The 23,145-nt window shown below is 41.1% G+C and overlaps 1 protein-coding gene across 1 annotated transcript in view; it reads right to left on the bottom strand.

The window, feature by feature from the left end:
* csmd2 (CUB and Sushi multiple domains 2) overlaps nucleotides 1-23,145 on the bottom strand; it is a 388,841-nt gene that overhangs the window by 72,752 nt on the left and 292,944 nt on the right. Inside the window, exons 35-43 of the mRNA XM_017694219.2 lie at nucleotides 16,943-17,067; nucleotides 13,346-13,442; nucleotides 12,301-12,405; nucleotides 11,295-11,413; nucleotides 10,934-11,003; nucleotides 9,480-9,596; nucleotides 9,150-9,359; nucleotides 7,689-7,877; nucleotides 1,605-1,782 (exon numbers count right to left, since the gene is read on the bottom strand). Of these exons, the coding sequence (XP_017549708.1) occupies nucleotides 1,605-1,782; nucleotides 7,689-7,877; nucleotides 9,150-9,359; nucleotides 9,480-9,596; nucleotides 10,934-11,003; nucleotides 11,295-11,413; nucleotides 12,301-12,405; nucleotides 13,346-13,442; nucleotides 16,943-17,067 (1,210 nt within the window). The remainder of the gene's footprint in view (nucleotides 1-1,604; nucleotides 1,783-7,688; nucleotides 7,878-9,149; nucleotides 9,360-9,479; nucleotides 9,597-10,933; nucleotides 11,004-11,294; nucleotides 11,414-12,300; nucleotides 12,406-13,345; nucleotides 13,443-16,942; nucleotides 17,068-23,145) is intronic.

The following is a 23,145-nucleotide window of genomic DNA, read 5'->3' as shown; positions in this document are numbered from 1 at the left end:
CAGTTTTGTGTAAAATTAATAACAAAAGGTACTACACAAAAGCATAGCGAATGTATAACAGACTATAAAAAAGGTAAGAGAGCTAAATCTAATATATACATATAAGCAGATATTAATACTGTCAAAATTCTTTAACCTTGGGTAGATTTAGAACAACAAAAGCATGGTGTAACTTTATTATTTCTCATTCTTAGCTCAATGAAACAAGTACAAGAGTACAAGACTTATAAAAGTAGTTCTGTTAAAAGTGTGGATTCAAAACCTTCAATTGATACCACATTTGCATTTGTAATCATAAGACATATTATAATTTGCATTTGATTAAACATAAAAATCTATACATTTTTGGCATTATTTTGCTACAGAAAAAACAGAAATAACCTGTCAATATGGTGTGAATGAAGTAAATGTAAATACAATTTAGTATGTAACTATGTAGTTAATTATTTAATTGCATAATTCAGTTTTAAAAGTATATCAAACTGATACTGAGCAACTCAGAACACAACAACCTGCTACAGTCAAGGCATGTTTAGGCACTACTATACTGGCCTGTATACTGTGAATGCAAAAGGCAGATCTAGAGAACTTGAGAAAGAAAGAGAGACAGTGATTGAGAGAGAGATAGATGTCCTTGAATGGCGGGGTTACTCTGCACTTTCCACAACCAGAACATGAAAGCTGTTTGATTTCAGAGAATGAGTGAAAGTAGTGAGTATCCACTGGAGTAGAGGTCCAGCTGCTCATTTGTCCAGCAACCCATCAAGGCAGAGAGTAAAGAAAATAAAAGGCAGTGGAGTGGTGAAGGTCATAAAGAGCAGTGTAACAAATGTGACAAACTTCACATATCTAGTTATTTTAATTAAAATTAACTATATTGAGGGAGAACAAGCTAAATTTAATTTATTAGTTTTAACCCCTTAAACTCTATTATTCAGATAATTAATCTTATTAATCTTAAGTTGGAAATACATTGCATGACTTATAAAATCATAACAGATTGCAAACATGGACCACACACTTAATATGAGTCATTTAGAGAATTTCTAGTCTTTTTATGCAACACAATAGTAACACAGAAAGAGCATATCACACATATAATACATTTTCATTTATGAAAAAGCGCTCAAAAACCCAAATCTCTGTGTTATCACGTGACATAAACAAAGCTAAACTGGACCAGACTTCTGGACACAAAGCAGTTCAGGAGAAGCAGTTTACTGTGAAGCGGAAATTGTAAAGTAAGTGGTTGGAGACTGGTTATTAATTCAACAAAGTTATAAAGGCACTTGCGCATTTCACTTGAAAAACCGCTTCAGAGCAGTGTGCAGATACCAGAGAGGTTGAAGTCTTGGACTATCAACAGGTCCTTAGAGTTTAAGGCAGCGTTTCTTAATTCAGTTCTTGGAGCCCAACAGATGGTCCGCATGTTTGCTCTATTCCAGATTCTAAAACACCTGAATCAATCCATCAATCCTTTAAGGACACTGAATACCCGATACAGGTCTACCTGTGAACCAGGAAGCACAAAAATGTGGGCCATCTTGTGAGCCATAGTGAGCAGGGTAAGAAACATTAATTTAAGACACTGTCAGCTATCTCACCATACTGTGATGAAATCATGGGGCCCATGGATTTGCATCAGAGTGAAGTTGAGGCGCACACCCAAGCCAGGGGCAACCGTGATCAGCCACGTGCAGTCCACCGAATTGGGGTAGTCCTCTGGGTAACCGGGAGAGAAGATAGTTCCGTTGTCTGATGTGATATTCCCTCCGCAGGGCACTGTGAGGCAAGAACAGTATTAAATAAATAAGAGAGAGACCATGAATAACGATTCCACAAAACTAGATTCCAAGGGAATCAGAGAAGAAAAAAAAAGAAGCTTCTCTCTGCCGCTCTTTCCTTAATGCAACTCACCAAGGCCTAAGATTAAGTAAGAAAGCCTGTTAGCAAGCGCAGCCTGGGCTGGTATGTTCCAGAAAGATAAGGGCACAACCTTATACTAGCAGGGAAAACAGAGGACAGGGGGACCAAGACAGGGGTGGAGTGACACAGATACCCGATTTACAGACGCACCCGTTGGGTAATAGAACATGGCTGAACTCCTCCCAGAAGAGCTCCAACTCCCACTCCCTGTCTCAACTCCACATGCAACTCCACTCTAGAAATCCCTCTACTAGGAACTGCTCTGAACTCACAGCCATTTTGCAACATTGCTTGTTATTTAAATGTTCACCGTCTGTCAGAAATCAAATCCCCCTCCCACGCCTGCTGATCCCATGCCGCCACTTGATTCAGTCTTGCTGGAGTCATGGGGAAATAATCAATGTGATTCAGCACGCACATTAAAGACTGGCCTGGACTCATAGGCAGGGGTTAAATTGGAATTTGGAAGGTGATGGAACTCTTGACAGTGAGTGGGGGAGGAGGTTTTGAATAATGGGCAGCTTTACTTCACAACACTTAGCTTAAAAAAACTCAAATCACAAGTTAGCCTACACCATGCATATGCTAAGAGAACTTCAGTTCTGGAACCCTCTCTGCTCTGTATAGCTTTGTGTTTATAACACCTGAGCAGGCACATGTAAATGGACTCCAGAGGGGGTATGAGCCCCTGCCCTTTTTCTCCTTAGACTGTACAATGCTCTCCTCATTGGCAAGTACACAAACTGTATATGACCTCCACCACTCTTCAAGAACCATTTCACTAAGCCAAGGCTCAGCTTCAGCTAGGGGATAGTGAGTTGAACTAGTGGGTCAGCTCAGATTCCATAACCTTCAGCGCTCCTAGATGCCGCTTCTTGCGTGACTCTGCATTTTTGTTAGAGTAAAAATCAGGGATTGTGTCAGGATAAGTAATGCACCTAAACAAAGTTATAATTCCAATTAGATAGCATATTGGCTAATGCATTGAGAGTACCTTGTATGCTGCAGACAGGGTATCATATCCGTGGTTGTGCAGTAATGCAAATGACTGCTTGGAAAACTCTTAAAACTACACTTGGCTTCCTCTGAAACATGATTACCTTGTCTCTTTTGGTAAGAGTATCAGTAATGTGGTGCAGATTAATTTAATTTATATTCACATTGTTCTTTTTCCTCTTGATCCCTTGTATCCCCAAATTGTCTATCCGTGTGCCTCCACCATCTCGTTAGCATATCAACACCTTAAGCTGAATAGGTTGTGTTAGAGTAGGGAAAACGCAAAACTGATCAGAATACAGGGGATACAGGACTGTAGTCAGGAAGCTGCAGAAACGCAGTTCTGGATTAGTACAGCTCAGCATCCATGGGACAATCATGTCTCTCTGACCATTTACCACATTCTTTTACTCAAGGTCTCTCTGACTCTACTGCCTCTATAGCACCCTCTCCTTCATAACTTCTTGCCATACACTTTCACTTCCTCCTCATTTCTTTGTTAATCCCTAATGCTGTGTGCCCTCTCCCCTTCCCTCACCTGCTAAATGAAGTATCGATCAGGACATTGATTAAAAGTACACCACGCTACCGAGCAGAAATGTGCAGTGATGCTATTGATCGGGGCAGAGTTGTAGGTGTTGACGGAGAGAGAACGGTGCAGATTTGCAGGGCTACAGTAAACTGACTTTGGCCACCAAGTCACTGTAGGAAGAATATGAAAAAAGTAGAGAGGGTGTGAGAGAGAGAGAGAGAGAGAGAGAGAGAGAGAGAGAGAGAGAGAGAGAGAGAGAGAGAGAGAGAGAGAGAGAGAGGTGGGGGGGAGGCGGACTATGGCAGGTGAGGTAGACAGGTGTGAAAGCAGTAGTGAGCATTGATCATGCTTGTAATGCACAGGAAAGGAAATCTATGTACATGACTTCACACACAGAGCACGGCCCTGTTCTTGATCTGTTATAGAGGGTGTGTAGGGCAATGAGAGAGCCTGTTCATCAAAGTACGTCTCGGAAACAGAGACAGAGAGAGAGAGAGAAAGAGGAAGAGAGAGAGAGGGAAATGCTGTCTGTTGATGTTCTGCTGCCATCAAAAATATCATTTACTTCTTGAGTGCTCTCTAATCACTTTTCATATGGTTCCGCTCAATACTCAAAGACCAAAGCAAAACACTGGAGCCACAGTAATGGTCTAACTGTGCCAACTAACAGTGATTTCTCCAAATTAAAATATGGCCACCTTCTCTTTTGGCTTGTGAAAGCATGCTTTTATCTCAGTTTGGATGTGCTGTGCGTCATACTTCTCTTTTTTTTCTTTTGGATACACAAGCAATGTCGAATACTGACACAAGAATTATCCACACTACAAAAGGTCTTTAGTGAGATCCAGATAAGCCACTTCCTGGCTGAGCCTCATTGCAGTGGATGACTCAAGAGCCATTTTCATGATTTTTGATGGGACAGAATAGGGACAATTAAATGTCTTGTAATTTTTTTTTTAACCAATGTGAATTCTGTAGTTCACCTGACCAGAAGGCTTTTTTTCCATGCTAGCTAGGTCTCCACATATTATGTAATGCTACCAAACTAGTAGCACATGCTTCCTCTGAGACATGAATATATCATTGTAAAACTCAACACGCTTTGAGGAGAACTCGAACTTCAAATTCATACACATCCAGAGAGATCGAGAACAGTTGTTTTGTCTTGGACACCCAAGGATGGCTGTGGCATCATTGAGGATTAAACTTGCAATCACCCAGCGATAAGGTAAATGCTTAGACTGTAGCCTCAGTTGGGAGACTCCACTTAAATGATGATCCAATACTTGGACTTGAACACATTACTAATGCAATTCAGCACCACTATAAATTATCACCCATCTATTTTTGAGATTTAACTTTGGTAACTGGACAACATGAGCTGGACAGCTAATAAAAGAAGGTGTGCTGTCATCTCGGTAAAATGCTTGCTGAATAAATGATGGAAATAATGAATAACCAATAGTAGAGGACCATACTGTCAGAAGAGCAGGGTGCTACCATTAGCACTGTCCAATTGTCTGTCTGTACACCTGTTTGAAATCTATCCTTGCTGGCCTTATACTCTGTATGAGGAAACTTAACCAATTTGTCTTTCTGTAGCTGTCCAAGCACTGGGTCATTCCATGCCCTGAGGTCAAACACCAGTATCTCACTACTGGCTGACACGTCCGTTGTACATAGTTTGTCAACCAGTCTTGCCCAAAATCCTACCACTGTATTTGACTGTCATACAGCAACAAAATATAGTCTCTGACAACTGTGGAACTCCTCATGGTTTGGCAAGTTATTTATAGATAATGCATGCAGGTAAACGCATCAGACTTCATCTGAATTTTGTTGAATCAAAAGTAGGTGGTGACTCCACAAATATCCAGGTGGTTTGTGATGTAAACCTAAACTGCTTCAAACCCCTAAATGCATTCTGGTGGCAAAGAGACCACAGCTTTTCCATCTTCTAAATTTAAAGCCTGGCTTCTTTCACATTCCAGGCAGGTTTCCTAACAGTAACTTTCTGCAGAGTGCAGGGCTTCTCAGAGGAGCAGGTTCACTTGCATTTACAACAGCCTCTGTCTTGTCTCAGGATGCATTTATGCCTTCGTGTCATGCTTAATGTTAGCAGTAGGATGGTTAAAACGATCAGAGCATGGCATAAAATGTTATGCAAAGAAACATTTTTCTTGCATGACCATGGATATGCATGTATTGTTTGCACGATTCTCTTCAGTTATGCTAACTAACACGACGATGCTCCAAAGCCCAGCTACCTGAATGGAGGAGAAAACCTTCTCTGACACACTTAGTGAGTCCCCAAAACATCTTTTCTCCCCTGTGCCCATTCACAGGCTCCCACGCTTGTGCCACATGATTCACTGTTTATTTCACTTGTTGTATTGAAGCAACAGAAAATAGTGGAAGAATTGGGCCAAGGATGAGGCATATGAATGAGGGCCCATTTCTCCTTCTCTACCATCAGTCATGTCTTTCAGAAAGTATTGATTGTATGATCCCCTAAGCACGAGAGGAGAGCAATGGGTTCATTCAGGTGGTTTAAGTGAATATATTTGCATAGTTCAACTTGAACATTGCTTTGTCTACACATAGCTCAGAGCTAAAACACAGAGCAGAGAAAAATACACGAGAAGTAAATGCTGAGATTCAGAATGCCTTACACTTTGCTTGGTAACAGTTAAACCCTCTAGCAGCAAATATGTAACATTTTCAGCAGTGCATTAACTAGGTTCTATTTTGGTCCAAATCTGAAAAACAGCTGAAATTCATACATGAACTCGCTTAAGGGTTGATTTTCAACAGTTTTTGTGCATTTTACACAGCCATTTTCCAAACTTACTCTGCATTAAAAACTGATGAACGTAAATGTTCTCTGTTCTATGAAAGTCCAGAGTGGCCCTGAGGTAGTTATAATTTTGTGGATTGTTAGCTTGGGATAATGATGTGTATGGTAGATGACCAACTCTCCTTTACGCACCATGTTGCCTCGGTGGCTCGGTCCTGCCGCTTTGCGCTGTACAACATCAGACAGATACGGCCGTTTCTAACACAACGAGCCACCCAACTCTTGGTACAAGCAGTGGTCATCTCACGCCTCGACTACTGCAATGCCATACTAACGGGCCTCCCGGCCTGTGTTGTAAAACCACTGAAGATGGTTCAGAATGCTGCAGCGCGTCTGGTCTTTAACCAACCAAAACGGGCGCATGTCACCCCACTGCTCATTGAGCTCCACTGGTTACCGGTTGCTGCTCGTATCAAATTTAAAACTCTTACGATTGCCTACAAGGTGTTAACAGAGCAGGCTCCTTCCTACCTGCACTCGCTCCTAAAGGCTTACAGCACCGCCCGGCCGTTGCGATCCTCCAATAAACGTCGCTTAGCTTTGCCAAACAGTCACACAAAGCAATTGAGACTGTTCTCATACTTGATTCCCCAGTGGTGGAACAAGCTACCTTCCACTGTCAGAGCAGGGGCGTCCCTCGCTATGTTTAAGAAACTCCTGAAGACAGAGCTCTTCAGGGAGCACTTACTCTAATCGCCTCTTGCAAATCTAGCCACTACCAACCTCATCTCCTTCTTGCCCTCCTTCCCTTCTCTACCCCGCTATTACCCTTTGGCCTCCTTTAAGGCCTGACTATGTCAACATAACAATCCAGAAAATGATAGACAGCTCACGGCCTCTCCATACCGTTCTGACTGCACTGCATCTAGTTTTGGCATCTGACCCCTTGACAAGTAAAATGAGGCACATCAACTTTAAGCCAGCAGACTGGGTTAAAACAAACAGGTAACAGGTTTGGATTAAAATCTTCTGAGACATAAAACTATATCAATTTCAGTCATTTCTTTTGGATGTGACATTTACTTCCTTACAAGCAAGAACAGCACAATGTTTCAGCCACTGTTATGATTCAATAACTAAGACCACTAAGATCACTTCATCAAGCAAAGTATGGTGGTATGGAAATGCATTCATGGTTGTGACAACACAATCGTAATCCAAAACTGTCTGTTTTTGGACTGGGCTGTGAAATGTACATTTAAAAAATTTTTTGAATCAAACTTATTTATTAAAAAAAAAAATATATATATATATATATATATATATATATATATATATATATATATTTCTATCACATGGGCCTTCAGACTGAACTCCTTTTCGAAAAGCAAGACTGTTCAAGATGACCATAACCTAAAAGAAATGAATAGATCGTACCTTCACAGCGAGGAAAAGGGCGATCCCAGTTGCGGGTTGTGCCATGCTGGCAGGTTAAAATTGACTGTCCCATAAGCTGGTATCCTGGGTAGCACTCGAAGGAGATGGACTGTCCTACGTTGTACCCAGCACCGACCACCACACCATGGCGAAAGGGTTCAGGGTCTGGACATTCTTGGAGCTCATAGGCTGAGGGACAAAGACAGGCAGACACAAAACCAATCTCAGAAGCCCATCAAAAACACTGCTTGTCAGAGTTAAAGATTGGATTGCTGCCTGTAATAATGTTTTTTTTGTGATTGCAATCCCAATCGATATGACTCCTGGAACCAGAGAGAGCAGATGTCTGTTTTTGATAAGCCGAAAAGGACTGAGAGAACAGGAAGTTTTATACCTTTCAAAAGTTTGATTCAGTTCAAAGGTTTCACATGGGCTACTTTTGACTGAGGCATTTGAAGAGCTTGGAGCAGTGGGAAAGAACAGCTTCAAACATAAGCTCTAAAAGGTGACTCTGGGAATAATAAGACCATCTAACACAACACAACTGGATGGCAACTACACAATATAATACTGCATGCCTGTAGAGGAAAAAAAATTAGTTGTTTTCTCTTAGCAAGGCTTTCAAAATGGAGGACATGGCTAACTCTCAATGCTGGCAAGTTGTCATTGAAAATATTACTGTAGACATTCGGAGCACTCGTCAAGTGTCCTCTCTGGTTTTCCATCTGTCGGTCCATCCATCCCATGCCTGAAAAGTACGCTTTAAAAACATTTGAAAACAAATTTGCCAGAAGCTGATCTGATGCTTGAAACAATCACTGCACCCCCACCAAAATCGCTTCCAAATGCTACAGAAAGTAAGCAAAGATCCAGGGATGCAGGCAGCCCAGGGATATAAATCTGACTAGAAGAATTGATTTCTATGGATCACAGCATCTTTTGTGAGAAACAAAGCATGCAGGCACCGCATAAGAGCGCAGCACTGAATATAAGGGATGATTTATATGCTAATGTTCACATAATTATGTAAATACTGATAGTGCATTTCAATTTCACAAACGTTTATTGAATTACAATATAAATTCCAGCACCTATTACGGTTGCCTTTTCAGAGATAAAGTTTAATTTCACAGACACACTTATACGGCACAGCACTCTGGGAACATATAACTGACAGAAGCTGTTCCTCCACCTGACCAACCTTATATAACATCTTTCTAGGTGCAGACCTATTACTGTGCTTAGTGACTGATTGACTGGGCAAGGCATCATAATTGCTAAGGCATTAAATTAAGTATTTATATAAATTCGTGTTCAGAGATATGAACTGCAATTTAAAATGCTATTTGCCTTGATGAAATACGGCTAAATGTTACTACAACATTGTGTTTTTATTATTTTTTTTAATTATGATGCAATGTAAATTGCTAATTAAACCCACTGAGCCACACATGTCTTTACCTTGGTAATCAAATCTGAATCCTGGTTTGTTCTGAGAGTGGTCACTATGGAAATACACTGTGGTTTCATGGGACGTGGTCAGAAGAGACACTGGCACATCCTGCCCACTGAATCTGCCAATCACTGTGCTGGTGTCAAAAGGGCCATTCCGGATTTCCAGGAAGTCATGATTGGCCTCAGTTGAGAAATTGAGAAACTGAATGTGGGCTCCTGTTTAAATGAAAAATAAGGAGATTATTAGCATTTTTATAACTATCAGCTCTTACAAGATTCACAATTCAATTTTAGACAAGATTGCCTTCACACATTTTTCAGTAGCTGTTTCCTCACCATAGCCAACTGGGAGGTAGATCCTCCAGGTGCAATCACTGTTGCTAGGGTAGTTTCCGGGGAAACCGGGGCTTAGGATGGTTCCTTCCATCTCTTCTCTGATCCCACCACATTGTGCTGCACGAAAGAAGGACAACATAGAAAAAAATGTCTTACTATACGGCCACAAAAATGTCATTCTCTGGTTACCCAGAACAGGCATAAGACATATATTGTACTACTACATATATACATATACTACATACAAACACGCAGTTGCATGTACATTTAGCTCACTAGTTTGAAGTAAACTCTTGCCATTGAGGAGGCTTCATGCCCCACCCACCACTAAAAGGATTTCTAAGTAGAAAGCAGTGTAATACATTCTCCCACTGTTGACATTATAAAAGGAACATGACTTTCATTCATGAAGAGAGCCCAACTGACCTTTCAGAAGCATCAAAGGACTCAAGTAGCTTTCTAGCTTTCAATTTCAAAAGCCCTTCCCCTTTTCTTTTTGGGAGAAATGCACACCTTCTCACGCTCTTCTCTCTGAGCCTACAGAGCTCTGAACCTAACCCACTGATTGATTCCAACGTCACTTTGATTAAAGCCTTGGCAAGGCTCTGTGAATACAGCCCTACAAAGGCCCAGATCCCCAACGGAGAGCGGAAAGGTTCAAAATGTACTGTGTGTCTGGACAATCAGGGGCAATCAGGAAACTGCTGATGCCGGTACAAGCCATGAATCTCCCTGGTAGTTCCGCCAATCGTAGCGTGAGACGGAACTAATTAGGATAGAGTAGGTCACAGCCATTATTCATGTTTGTCAAGAACCATGCTCAGTGATTGTGGGCTAGTCTTTCTACCTCACCCTTTCACTCTGTTTAATACAGGCACACACTTGTTCATGCAGTGCCGTGGGACCAAATCTGCGGCCATGGTTTCATTAATATTTACTGTTGCACAAGGCCTTGGTGTTGTTATTGCAGTGTGAGAGGGCCCCACCTGAGAGCAGACTGAGGGATGAGTAGCCTTGAGGGCATCTTAATGACATGCCAGTCACTGTGGAACTGAGCACTCATCAACTAATGGATGGATTCCAATTTAACCAAAAAGAAAGTGGCCAAAGAGCCCTGAATCCACTTCTTTGTTTCAGGAGATACAGCACTTGAATTCTGAAACTGTGTAGGTACAAAACTGTAAACACTGTTTGCATAAATAATGATTTGTAACATTGGCGGTGCGTACTGCATCAATAATGCCAATGGCAGTAAATTTTAAACTGCTCAATTAAATTGCTACATCTTGCAGCTCTGCCTGTTTACAAAGTAAAGTGACTAGCTTTTATTAAGCCTTGGTAACTTAATAACTACCCTTTTCACATATTCACAAAATGCACATTCAAAGAATGCTATCTGTCAACTTAGTACAAAAGTGTATGGAATGATCCATATGACACAGAAAGCTTCGTACCAATGCAGAGTGGAGGAGGGTAATTCCAGCGCCGCACAGTTCCTGGCATGCAGGTGATATGTGACACTCCCTGCAATTGGAAATAAAAAGAGGAAATTCATTAATTCACTGATTGATTGATTTGTTCATTCATTCAATATCTCTTCAGTTCTGGCTTCTCTCTTTAGCTTCTTGAGCTTTGTAGTTCACGCCTCTTTCATTGCACACTCCAAACTGCGCTTTGATCTCCTTTTAGGCCATAACCTCTTAGAAGTGAGACTCAAAGCCAAGCCCTCAAAGCATCATGGTGTCACAGACAGCTTCAGAGATGGGTTTTTTATGTACTGAGTAGTTATGTTGGCCAAACATGAAGCAGGCTTACCTGTAGAGTATATCCAGGATCACATTGGAAGGACACAACATTGTTCATCTGTAAACGCTCACCCACTTTGAACCCATTCATAGGTATAATTGGTTCAGGACAGCTTGTGAGGGAGACCGCTGAAAGATGAACAGAGCAAAGAAAAGGTCAGAAAAGAGACATGCAAATTGATGTTTGAAATCAATGGATTAACATAAGTGACACACAGGTAAATGCAGTCAATCAATTACTCAATCAATCTACCAATCAGTATGTAGACTGAGCAGCTGGCATTCATACCAGGTTTGTTATGGACCACCAAGAGATTCTCTCCTGGCATTTGTTTATTTTGTTTAATAAATGTCTAATTGGAAAGTGGGGACATGACAGTTTCCAAAATATTATATAAAATATATCATCACTATTTACTATAAAAATGAAACGCAGTTCATTGTCCATTATCAATCAAAGCCTTTGCAGACTGTCATGGTTAAAACAGTGTTTACCACTAACCCTACTGAACCAAGTGCCCACCAGCAATCCATTATAAGTACTTAGCAATGACCCCTTTAACCCCTTACCAAGCCATTTTATTACACACTTCTAAAACCTAAGAAAAACCATTAGCTTGCTTTGAAGTCCCTGTAGCTAATTAATAATATGCCTTAAGGGGTTAACTCATTTAAATCTGCTGCCACAGGAGATATAGCATGTGCATGTCCAAGTTGGCCAGGGTGAAACATATCAAGTGTGTAGAATCAGAGCTGTCTGTGTACAGTCATAGTTCTATCACTGTATAAAAGATGCACAAATCCCCTTCACTGTTGGATGCACTGTGACATTTTTCAAAGTGAACTTGCAAAATTTCTCTCTTTTTCTTGTTGAAAAAGATATATAAAGGTAAATCAATGGAGTATCAGCTTTGCTAGATCACACTCTTTACATATCAAATAAATGCAACAACTGTATTGAGAAATTCCATGATTAACAGAAAAGAGCAGATTAAACAGCAGCGCCCTGCACTTACTTTTGTACTCTAGCCTAAAGCCAGCTGCAGACACACTTATATCAGAGAAGAAGTGCAGGTAGAGCTGGTTGGAGGTGCTGTTCAAAAGTGCAGGAACAGAGGTACCTGCAGAAAAAACAGCACCTTTTTAAAAACATTTTGCAAGAGAAGGATTTAAACCATTTTCATAATGCTACACAGAACACATGGATCTATAACTCTGGTATGTTCATGATATTAATAGCAGCTGAAGATTTAGATGGAATTTGCTTACATGGAAGTGCTTACATTAAGCTGTTGCTTTACAGTAATTCCCATTGTTTTACAGCAACATGCTTCATGGTGTCTAATTGATTGTCATTTTGCATCCCTGAATTTAAGGAAAATACTACAGAGAATATTGGAAGGAAACAATATTGTAAAAAAAAAGACAAGTAAAAAAAAATAATAATTTTGGACAATATCTGCTGGTCCATTTGTAATGAAATGTTCGCAAAAATCGCTGCACAGAAAAGTGTTTTCTTAATAGTTGCGCATATATACATTTACATATATTCGAACGTGATCTACAATCTATACAGCTTGGCTGGAATCCCAGGAGTGAACCAAGCCTATACCCTTTAGAGCCTGAGGGCCGGCTGTACACACTTCATCTGAAGTGCAAAAAGAACTTGAGACTGCAGTAATTTATTAATTGCAGACTTATTATTCACCCATCTCTCTCTAGGGCACTTGTAACATTTGTGCTTGGTGCTGTTCCAGCAGAGAAGGAAAACAACAACCTCCACGGTGACACTAACTCATGACAAAAGCAACCCAGAGACAAAATAGTATAGCTGTACCTTATCTATAAACAAGGCATTGTAACCTTTTTAAAATGCAGCTGAATCTTTCCAGGCAATTTGACGTTCTGAAACCCACAATCAAACAAACAAACAAGCAAAAAAAGATACTCAAAGTTAGAAACTAGGCCGATAACTCACTTCAGCTTCCATAGGAGGGTTCTTCAAAGTATCTAAAAAAAAAAAGTGCATGAATCATCTGGCATGGGGAGAGGGCAGCCCACCTGAGAAGCTGCCCATCATGGTGTCTGTATTGTCGCCCCCATCAAACACCTCCAGAGAGTCCCAGTTCTGCTCAGTCACAAAGCTGATCACCTGGATCTGGGACAGACAATAGAAAACAGTAAGGTTTGGGTGGCATGGAGAGACAACTACTGAGTCTGAATGTGAATCAGCACTGAGAATGGAATAAAGTTTTTTTAAACTGTAAATTGATAGAAACTTTAAACTCCATATTTAGTGCTCCACAACACCTCCCCTCAGCTTTTAAAATCAGATTCCCTCTTCTTCAAACTTTCTGCAGTCTATAAGCTCTGTAGAAGCCTCTTTTTCTACTGTGTTTGTCAGTGTGCAAGCCAGTAAATATTATGGCAGGTATCTATTTTTGCCTCACTCTCAAACAGCCTGAAAAATTGGATGGTCACAGTGGTATGGCTGTGGCTATCACTGGGAGATTGTCACGTCTGATAGCCCTGCAGTCAAATGCTACGTTTATTTGTGCTTGCCACACACGCTGAATTGGAACTCTTCAGAAGGTGAAGGGAATTTTGTATGAAGGTTTTTACTGCAGTCTGCCTGACACAAACTAAAAGCAGAAACCCTAAGCAAATCTCTCTCTCTCTCTCTCTCTCTCTCTCTCTCTCTGTTTCTGTATATATTTCTACTTTACTCATTCTGCTCTTAGCTTCTTTTATGTGCAGCAACTTCAGAGAGAAAAAAACATAAATAAAAATGCTCTATTCAGATGAGCTATTTCAGTAGACAGACTATGCCTATGAAATGTGCACAATCAATAAACACTTTCAAATTTCAATGCAAAAGAATTCTTAGATGGTAAAACATTCTTTGTCAAAGAAAGGTTAACCGCTCTTCACACTACCGTCACAGTATCAATAGTCTGTTTCTCGGAGCAAGCAGTAACATTTGAATTGCTTTGTCTTCTGCAGTCACAAATCAAATGGTCCATTCAGCATTAGATGTTTGTGACTAGTCGTAATGGAAAGGAGAGACCAAGTAGTGCCCAGATGACCTTCTTTACCTTTCCTGTATTATTCCTCATCCATCTCTGCCACTCACTCTAACTTACTCTCCACAAGTCTCTACAAGAAAATCGGTCTCGCTTCTTAACCCCTCACTCCACATCAGTCTTTATCCCCCTCACTCAGAGATATGGGTTCTACATGGGTTCTACTTTTTATGCTGTTAGATATGAACAGTACTGGAGGCTGATGGAACAGTAGCCCTAAACATACATTCAGTTCTACAAGGAGTTAATATGCATACGTTTCAATTCCATAGACTTGTTGGACTACTGATTGCAAAGATATAGAAAGTGTTATTATTTGTAACATGCTTTTTTATAACAAATTGGCTGCCTCTTAGTGTAGACTACTTATATTCTTTACAAAATGAATAAAATATAATTAAACCTACACTATGCAAGATTTGGGGATTAGCCCTGTTTGGTGGAAAGAAGTAATTTTGTAACAACAGCTGTGCTTTGGACTCCTTTCTTGTACGGATAGGTCTGATTATTGCAAAGATGAAGAAAGATTATTCAAGAAGGAGTCTGTCAAAAGTTGGTGAACAATTTCTAAGGATGTAAGTCAATTATGTACTACTGTCAGCATATCTTCATCAGCATAACACTGATTTCACATTTGAGACCTAAACATTGAGCCTTTTTTTCAGCTTTAAAGCCATGTTAAAAAACACAACTGTAAAATATTGTTACAGACAAAATTTGCAAGAGGAAAACAAGATTTATGTCATCATCTTGCCTTATGTTTGTAAAGACTTGCCTTTCAACTCCAACGGTTACTGTCTGCATGTAATGATGAGGTAGGTTGGTTGGATGTATGAGCATGAAGCATATATTACAGCTGGAAGACTAATGAGAAAACTGGAACAAACAGGCATGAGGTCAGACAACAGCCAGCAGAATATCTGAGGCAAAACAGCACCCAGGATCGGCACCCAAAAACCACACAGGGCCACACAAGACATTCCAGAGAGGACTAACTAGATTTGACTCCAAGTCATTTTGGACCATTACTATTGCTATTTATTTAAAATGGTGTAAAAATTTAATTAAAATGGTATTACATGACAAAGTATAAGTAAGCAACAGGTGTTGGTAAGACAGTAATTCTAAAAACTGAACAGCTGGAACAGAGGAAGACATGGCTGGAGGTGTGGCACTGCATTTTTATTTGATCATCAGTATGGTTTTTTATGGTTTTTGTGATGTCTGGTTTCCAGTCCTTAGTCAAAGTCTGCCCCTCTTGTTTTCTTTCCTAGTCCTGGCTTTGTTTGTTTTGATTAGTCTTGAGGCACCTTAGCTTTGCCTTTTTATCATGCCTCTCACCTGTGTCTTGTTTGTATGCTCTCCAATTCCCATTAGTCCCAGCTGTTCCAAGTTCCTTATCCATGTATATATAACAGCTTTGTTTACCTTGGTCATGCAGTGTTGTGGCTTTATGCCTATTTTCTAGTTACTCCACATTGTTTGCCACCAAAACTCAGTTTATTGAATTTCCCCACTGTGGGACTAATAAAGGAATATCTTATCTTATCTTAACCTTGACTCAAATAAACTTACACCCTACCTCAATGCCTCCTTTGTTACAATATTACACTAAGTGAAATGTTTCAAGCAAATAGCAAATAGTTTTTTCTACCAAAATTGTCATGTCAAAAATAACTGTATAGCAGTTATAGAACTTATATATGCTTCAAATTTAAGGAGCAATCTTGATTTCAGTTGGGTTTTGGTAGGAAGATTATAAATGCTTACAATAATCAAGCCCAACACAAGGAAAGGGCTTACGAAAACATTTTTTATGGAACATTATTAATTCAAACTTTCATATGGAGGACAGAACAGCTTTTTACAGATATACAATTTTAGTAAACAACAAATGCAAATGCTCAGAGTTTTTTTTTCTTATTAAACTATCAGATTTATTCACAATGAAGTCTAAGTGCCTCTTAACTTGACTCAAAACAAAGTTCTGCCACATTTTACGAGCAACAGGGGCAAATGTCTGCTCAACTTTTTTATTAGTATTATTGTCAGAGCTATGGACAGTTGATGTACCATAGCTTGTCTAAACTAAAGGCCACATCTGCCCTGGTTGCATGAGGCAAAATGAACAATATACTTAATCCAGGCGAGGGAGTAAATGTTTTGTGGAAGGGATAAATGATTCCACAATAGCTGCCAAGAAAGCTCAGAGAACTCTTTATAGCTAAGCTTTGGAGGTGCCAGGAAGGTAATATTGGACAGAGTTATGAGGCATGACGGCAGGAATTAAGGGCCAGAGAGATACTGGTCAAAATCCCAGAATGGAGGGCATTTCTATCTTGTCCATGAGATTCTAAACTTTCATAGCCTGCATTGAAGTAAAAAATTGACACAGTAAAAAGGAAACAACTTGGAAGTACATCAGACTTGTTAATAACCCTTCACTGACAGAACTTAAAAGACCAAGAAATGTCAAACTACAGACTGAAAAGGAGTCTTATTTGCTGTGTCATGCTCATAACAAAGCTGAGGGAAAGAAAGGGTAAGGTGTATTGTGCTTTGAAAAGGAATGTACCTGTATTCCTGATCCTTCAGGCACGGTGATTTTCCACACACAGCTCAGACTGTTTAGGTAGGGCTCAGGGTATCCAGGAGACAGGATGGTGCCTGTGCGCTGGGTCAGATTCCCCCCACATGGTACTGTAGTACAGCAGAAAAGACCGATAAGCATACAAAAATGGGAGTCACACACAGCAATACACATTAGGAGTGTAAATCTCTGACTGGTTATTTTTATTCTTTAGGACGATATTCAGTATATCATGAAAATTATTTTGGAATAATCAAAATTCAGTATTATGATGAATTCTGTACAGGAAAAGTGGGAGCAAGGCGAAATTTCTATTTATTTATTTGTATTTCATGTTCTTTCGTTTTTGCTCTTAACTTTTCTTTACCTTTTTAATAGTTTATTATTTTTATGAGGCAATTTAGGGACGCTGTGCCCTCTCGAAACATGCGAGTAGAGAGAGTTTTTGTCTGTTTTTTCGCCGTGAAAGCGCTACTTTCACTCACTCTCCATATCCGCTGCGGCGATGCAGCATGGCCACTTTGTTTACACCCGGGATCAGCTGATCACGCTGAAGCTGGTCGGCATGGCGACCAGGACAGAGAACATCCCCAAAGAGCTTTGGAGACAGACGCACAGGGGATGCAGAGGGGGAATAAACCAGCGCACGGGGAAAGCGAGAGAGAGACGGCGGAGGCTTTTGGAGAAGAGAGGATATAAGCCGCGTCTCCCCTCCGTCATCATGGGCAACGTGAGGTCACTTGCGAATAAGATGGATGAGCTAACAGCACTAGCCAGGAGTCAGAGGGAGTACCGGGAGTGTAGTTTAATGTGCTTTTTGGAGACATGGCTACACCAGGACATCCCGGATGACCATGTTTCCATCAATGGCTTCCAGACTGTTTGGACCGACCAGGGCTGCACCGAGAGCGGTAAGCGCAAAGGAGGTGGGCTCGCTGTGCTAGATAATAACCGCTGGTGTAACTCTGGTCACATTACCATCAAGGAACGTACCTGTTGCCCGGACATCGAGCTGTTGGCTGTCGGACTCAGGCCATATTATTTACCACGCGAGTATTCGCATGCCATCATCGTGACTGTCCACATTCCCCCCTCTGCCAACCAGACGTCGGCAAGTGACGTCATTTACTCAACTACAGCACGTCTCTAAACGCAACACCCGAGTGCCTTTATCGCCATATCAGGTGACTTTAACCATGTCGCTATGGCCAAGGCATTACCACACTTCACGCAGTATGTGGACTGTCCCACCAGAGAGAAAAGAACACTGGACCTGCTGTATGCTAAGGACGCATACAGCTGCTCCCCCCTCCCCCCTCTGGGTAGGTCAGACCACAACTTGGTACACCTCAGCTCCTGTTATGTGCCGCTGGCGAAGAGTCAGCCTGTGACCAAGCGGATAGTGAGGAGATGGTCTGGGGAGACTTACGAGGCACTGCAGGATTGATTTGAGGCCACTTGTCTGCACTCTGTGAGCTACATGGAGAGGACATCGACGGGCTCACAGAGTGCATCAGGGACTACATTAACTTCTGTGTGGACTCCACTGTCCCAACCAGGACTGTTAAATATTACCCAAACAACAAACCGTGGGTAACAAAGGACATTAAGGCTCTCCTCAACAAGAAGAAGAGGGCCTTCAGAGCTGGAGACATTGTGGAGGTGAGATCCAGAGGGAACTGAGGACAGCTATCAAGGAGGCGAAGGACAAATTAAGGAGGAAGCTGGAGTAGAAACTCCAGCAGAAAAAACATGAGGGAGGTCTGGAATGGAATGAGGACCATCACCAGCTTCAGGTCCAGCAACAACGGAGGAGCAGAGGTCAGTGTGGACGGGGCCAACAAGCTAAATCTGTTCTTTAACAGATTTGACACTGCAGGATCTGTCCCCCTCCAGCCTGACTCCTCTGCTGCCAGTCCTCAGCAGACCATCCCACTCATCCCGCCTCCCCGTCCTGATAGCCTGCTCCCCTCCTGTGACAGCCCATCTCACACCTCCATCCCTCCCCCACCCACCACCTCTACAGTGTGTCTCACTGCTGAGGTGAGAAGACAACTGAAGAGACTCCACACAAACAAGGCTGCAGGCCCTGATGGGGTTCCACCCAGGGTTCTTAAAGCCTGTGCCTGCCAACTTTGTGGAGTACTTCAACATTTCTTCAACTTGAGCCTGAGTCTCCAGAGGGTCCCCATGATGTGGTAGACATCATGCATTGTTCATGTTCCAAAAACGCCACGACCCAGTGATGCCAAGGACTACAGGCCAGTGGCACTGACGTCTCATGTCATGAAGACCATGGATAGGCTTGTCTTGGATCAGCTCCGACCCATAGTCCAGCCTTTTCTAGATCCCCTCCAGTTTGCCTATCAGCCCCGCATGGGAATTGAAGACGCCATCATCTACCTGCTCAACCGAGTATATGCTCACCTGGATAAGCCAGCCAGCTCTGTGAGGGTCATGTTTTTTGACTTCTCCAGCGCATTTAACACCGTCTGGCCCGCTCTTCTGGGTGATAAGCTCACAGTGATGCAGGTAGATGCCCCCCTTGTGTCCTGGATTGTTGACTATCTGACTGGCAGACCACAGTATGTACGCCTGCAGTGTGTCGGACAGAATGGTCAGCAACACTGCAGTTCCACAAGGAACTGTCCTCTCTCCCTTCCTCTTCACCCTCTACACCACAGACTTCAGCTACTGCACAGAGACTTGCCACCTTCAGAAGTTTTCTGATGACTCTGCAATAGGTGGATGTATCAGCAAGGGAGTTGAGGATGAGTACAGGGCGACGGTGAAGGACTTTGTCGCATGGTGCGAGCGGAACCACCTGCAGCTCAATGTGACAAAGACAAAGGAACTGGTGGTGGACCTGATGAGGGACAAGGCATTGGTGACTCCTGTGTCCATCAGCGGGGTCAGTGTGGACACTGTGGAGGATTACAGATGTCTGGGTGTATATATTGACAATAAACTGGACTGGGCTAAGAACACTGACGCCCTCTACAGGAAGGGCCAAAGTCGTCTCTATTTTCTGAGGCGCCTGAGGTCCTTCAACATCTGCCGGACTATGCTCAGGATCTTCTATGAGTCTGTGGTGGCGAGTGCTATCCTCTATGCTGTTGCATGCTGGGGAAACAGGCTGAGGGTGGCAGACGCAACAGACTCAACAAACTGATCCGCAAGGCCGGTGATGTTGTGGGTGTGGAGCTGGACTCGCTGACGGCAGTGTCGGAGAGGAGGACGCTGTCTAAGCTGCAGGCCATTATGGACAATGGCTCCCACCAACTCTACGACACGGTGATGAGACACAGGAGCTCATTCAGTGCAAGACTCATTCTACTGAAATGACCAGAGCGCCACAGGAAGTCATTCTTACCTGTGGCCATCAAACTCCATAACTCCTCCCTCAGTGTGTGATTCACAAAACTCAATACCAAACTGTTCCTATGTGCAATAACAACATTTGTGTGTGCAATAACTCAGAGGGACACCAACTTAATTAAAATAATTTAAATAACTGTAACTGCTTTATACCTGATGTTTCATATTACTATCACAATCACCGCCACCTTACTATATTCATAAGTACTTAAATCTTGTCTACATATTGTAAATTTCTCTATATTGTCTTACATTATTAGTAAAGTGTTTATTTTTACATAAATGGCTGCAACTGTAACAACTGCAATTTCCCCCTGGGATCAATAAAGGATTCTGAATGTAATAAAAGATTGGCCAAAATTTCCTAAAGTCATACATTGTGCAATTAGTAAGACATAGCCATAGACAAGACATAGTTTTTGTGACCATGAGTAAATATTTTTAGGGGATTTGACCACATGCTTATAAAACAAACAAAACAAAAAAAAACCCAAAAAATTACCAACATTCCAATCTCAAAATAATATTGCCACTTCTTCAGGTTGTGACTTACTATGTAGAAAAAAAAGCCTTATTGTAACTATTAATAACAATATTATTTTGAGATATCAAGTTAGTATTTCAAGAAAATATGTCATTATTAAAGTTGCTAAGTCAATTTGAATATTGAAAATATAAATAATTATTTAGTGAAAACAATCAATATTTTGAGAAATTAAGTTAATATCTCAAAATTTGAAGAAAATAAGTAATTATTTGAAATACTAAGTCAATATTTTGAGAAAATATGTTAGTATTTTGAGATACTCAGTCAATATTTCAAGAAAATAAGTGATTATTTCAAGATGCTGCCAGAAACAGGAAAGGAGGGGGAAAAAATCACCTTTTTCACCTTTTGAGAATGTCATGGCCTCTATTTAAGGGATACATTCTCTTAAGTTCATAATTCATAGCTATGAGAAATTAAGTTAAATTTAAGTTATTAATTTGTAGAGCAGTGTATGAAAAGTGCTATATAGATAAATTTGTCTTGCCTGTGAGACACTATCAGACTACCTTCAAAGAGTAAGTCACAGGCTCAGCAGTCATGGTCAAGCATTTTACTTCATGGGCAAGACATACAAACAAATCAATAAATAAGCATGTACTCTATCCATAAATGTATACAAATGTGACTGGAGAATCTACTAGAAGCTTTTATTTGAGACAAAAACAACCACATAGATGTACTGAATAATATTCTAATCATTAATTGATTTTAACATGCTAAAATTAATGCAGAAGATTTGCCATCTCAGAATGACACAACACAATATACCTTCTAAAACACACATTTCCCCCTTCAGGGAACTACAGTTTGTTTTTTTTTTTCATTCATGGACTCATTCATTGGACGTGGCCAAACATCTGGTGGCTGCAGTGGAGCGCACAGGTAAGCATCTGTAGCATCTGTGTTGTGAGTGTGTGTGCAGGCCACTGCACAGCGTACCTGCAGCAGCATCTGCATGAGTCTGTGTGTGTATAACACTGGAGGCCATGGCTGCTGGCCCACATCTGTGTGCCGCTGCTTGTTAGGCAAGCAGAAGAAGGCATGCAAGACAGGTCCCTCTCAGGAGGAGAACACTCCAGCCTATTTACCATCGCTCTCCTCTAAGAGCTCCACCAGAGCACCAGCGTGAAACAATCTGCCAGCTAAAGTGCCGCACATCTCTAACCCTCTCAGGTACAAGCAGTCCAGAAAGTAGATGCAGAGAAAGATAAAAGACTCACATATAGCATTCATACACTACTTCAGTTCTCGGAAATCCAAGGAGATTGCAGCCATGGTATGTCCTTGCTTGTTTTGTCTGTTGTTGTAAAATGTATGCACCAATGACATGATGCACATTTTTGTGTCCATTATTTCCCTTATAAACTATTCATAACATAACAAAACATAACATAACATAACATAACATAACAATATTGATAAATAGGGTAACTTTAAAAGCATTTAAATCATTGAAACAACTTCTGTCTATAATTTCTGATTTCCTCAAATGTCATGTGGCATAACTTAAAGAATGGACAGGGTACTGCTGCATACAGAGACCCCAAGTGATCCTCATGGTTTACTACCAAGGTCAACAGCCCTTTGAGAAACATACAGATATTCATTTTGACTCATGTCTAGACTGCTTCAGTTTACAGTGTACCAAATAAACCCCATATGTTTTTTTAAAAGGATGTGTAAGCATATATCCATAGATGTCCTATATATATATGTGTATATATATATATATATATATATATATATATATATATATATATATATATATATATACACACACACACACACACACACACACACACACACTCACTCACTCGCCACTGTATTAGGCATACCTTGCTAGTAAAAGGTTGGACCCCCTTTTGCCTTCAGAACTGCCTTAATTCTTTGTGGCATACTTTCAACAAGGTGTTGGAAACATTCCAAGATGTTCTCAGAGATTTTGTAGTAACTATTTAAGTTACTGTTGCCTTTCTATCTGCAGTTTCTGAAATACTCAGACCAGCCCGTCTGGCACCAACAACCACGCCACGTTCAGAGTCACTTAAATCACCTTTCTTCCCCGTTCTGATGCTCGGTCTGCACTTTGAAAGCAAGTCAGCAAGTTGTCTTGACCACCTCTACATGCATAAATGCACTGAGTTGCGGCCATTGACTCATTGACTCAGTGATTGGCTGATTAGCTATTTGTGTTAACAAGCAACTTTATGTACCTAATAAAGTGGCTGGTGAGTGTGTGTGTGTATGTATATGGATTTAT

This window comes from Pygocentrus nattereri, chromosome 27, assembly GCF_015220715.1.
Source record: "Pygocentrus nattereri isolate fPygNat1 chromosome 27, fPygNat1.pri, whole genome shotgun sequence".
NCBI lineage: Eukaryota > Metazoa > Chordata > Actinopteri > Characiformes > Serrasalmidae > Pygocentrus > Pygocentrus nattereri.
Note: the sequence above shows the minus strand (reverse complement) of the source record. Positions and strands in the feature narration are given on the sequence as shown.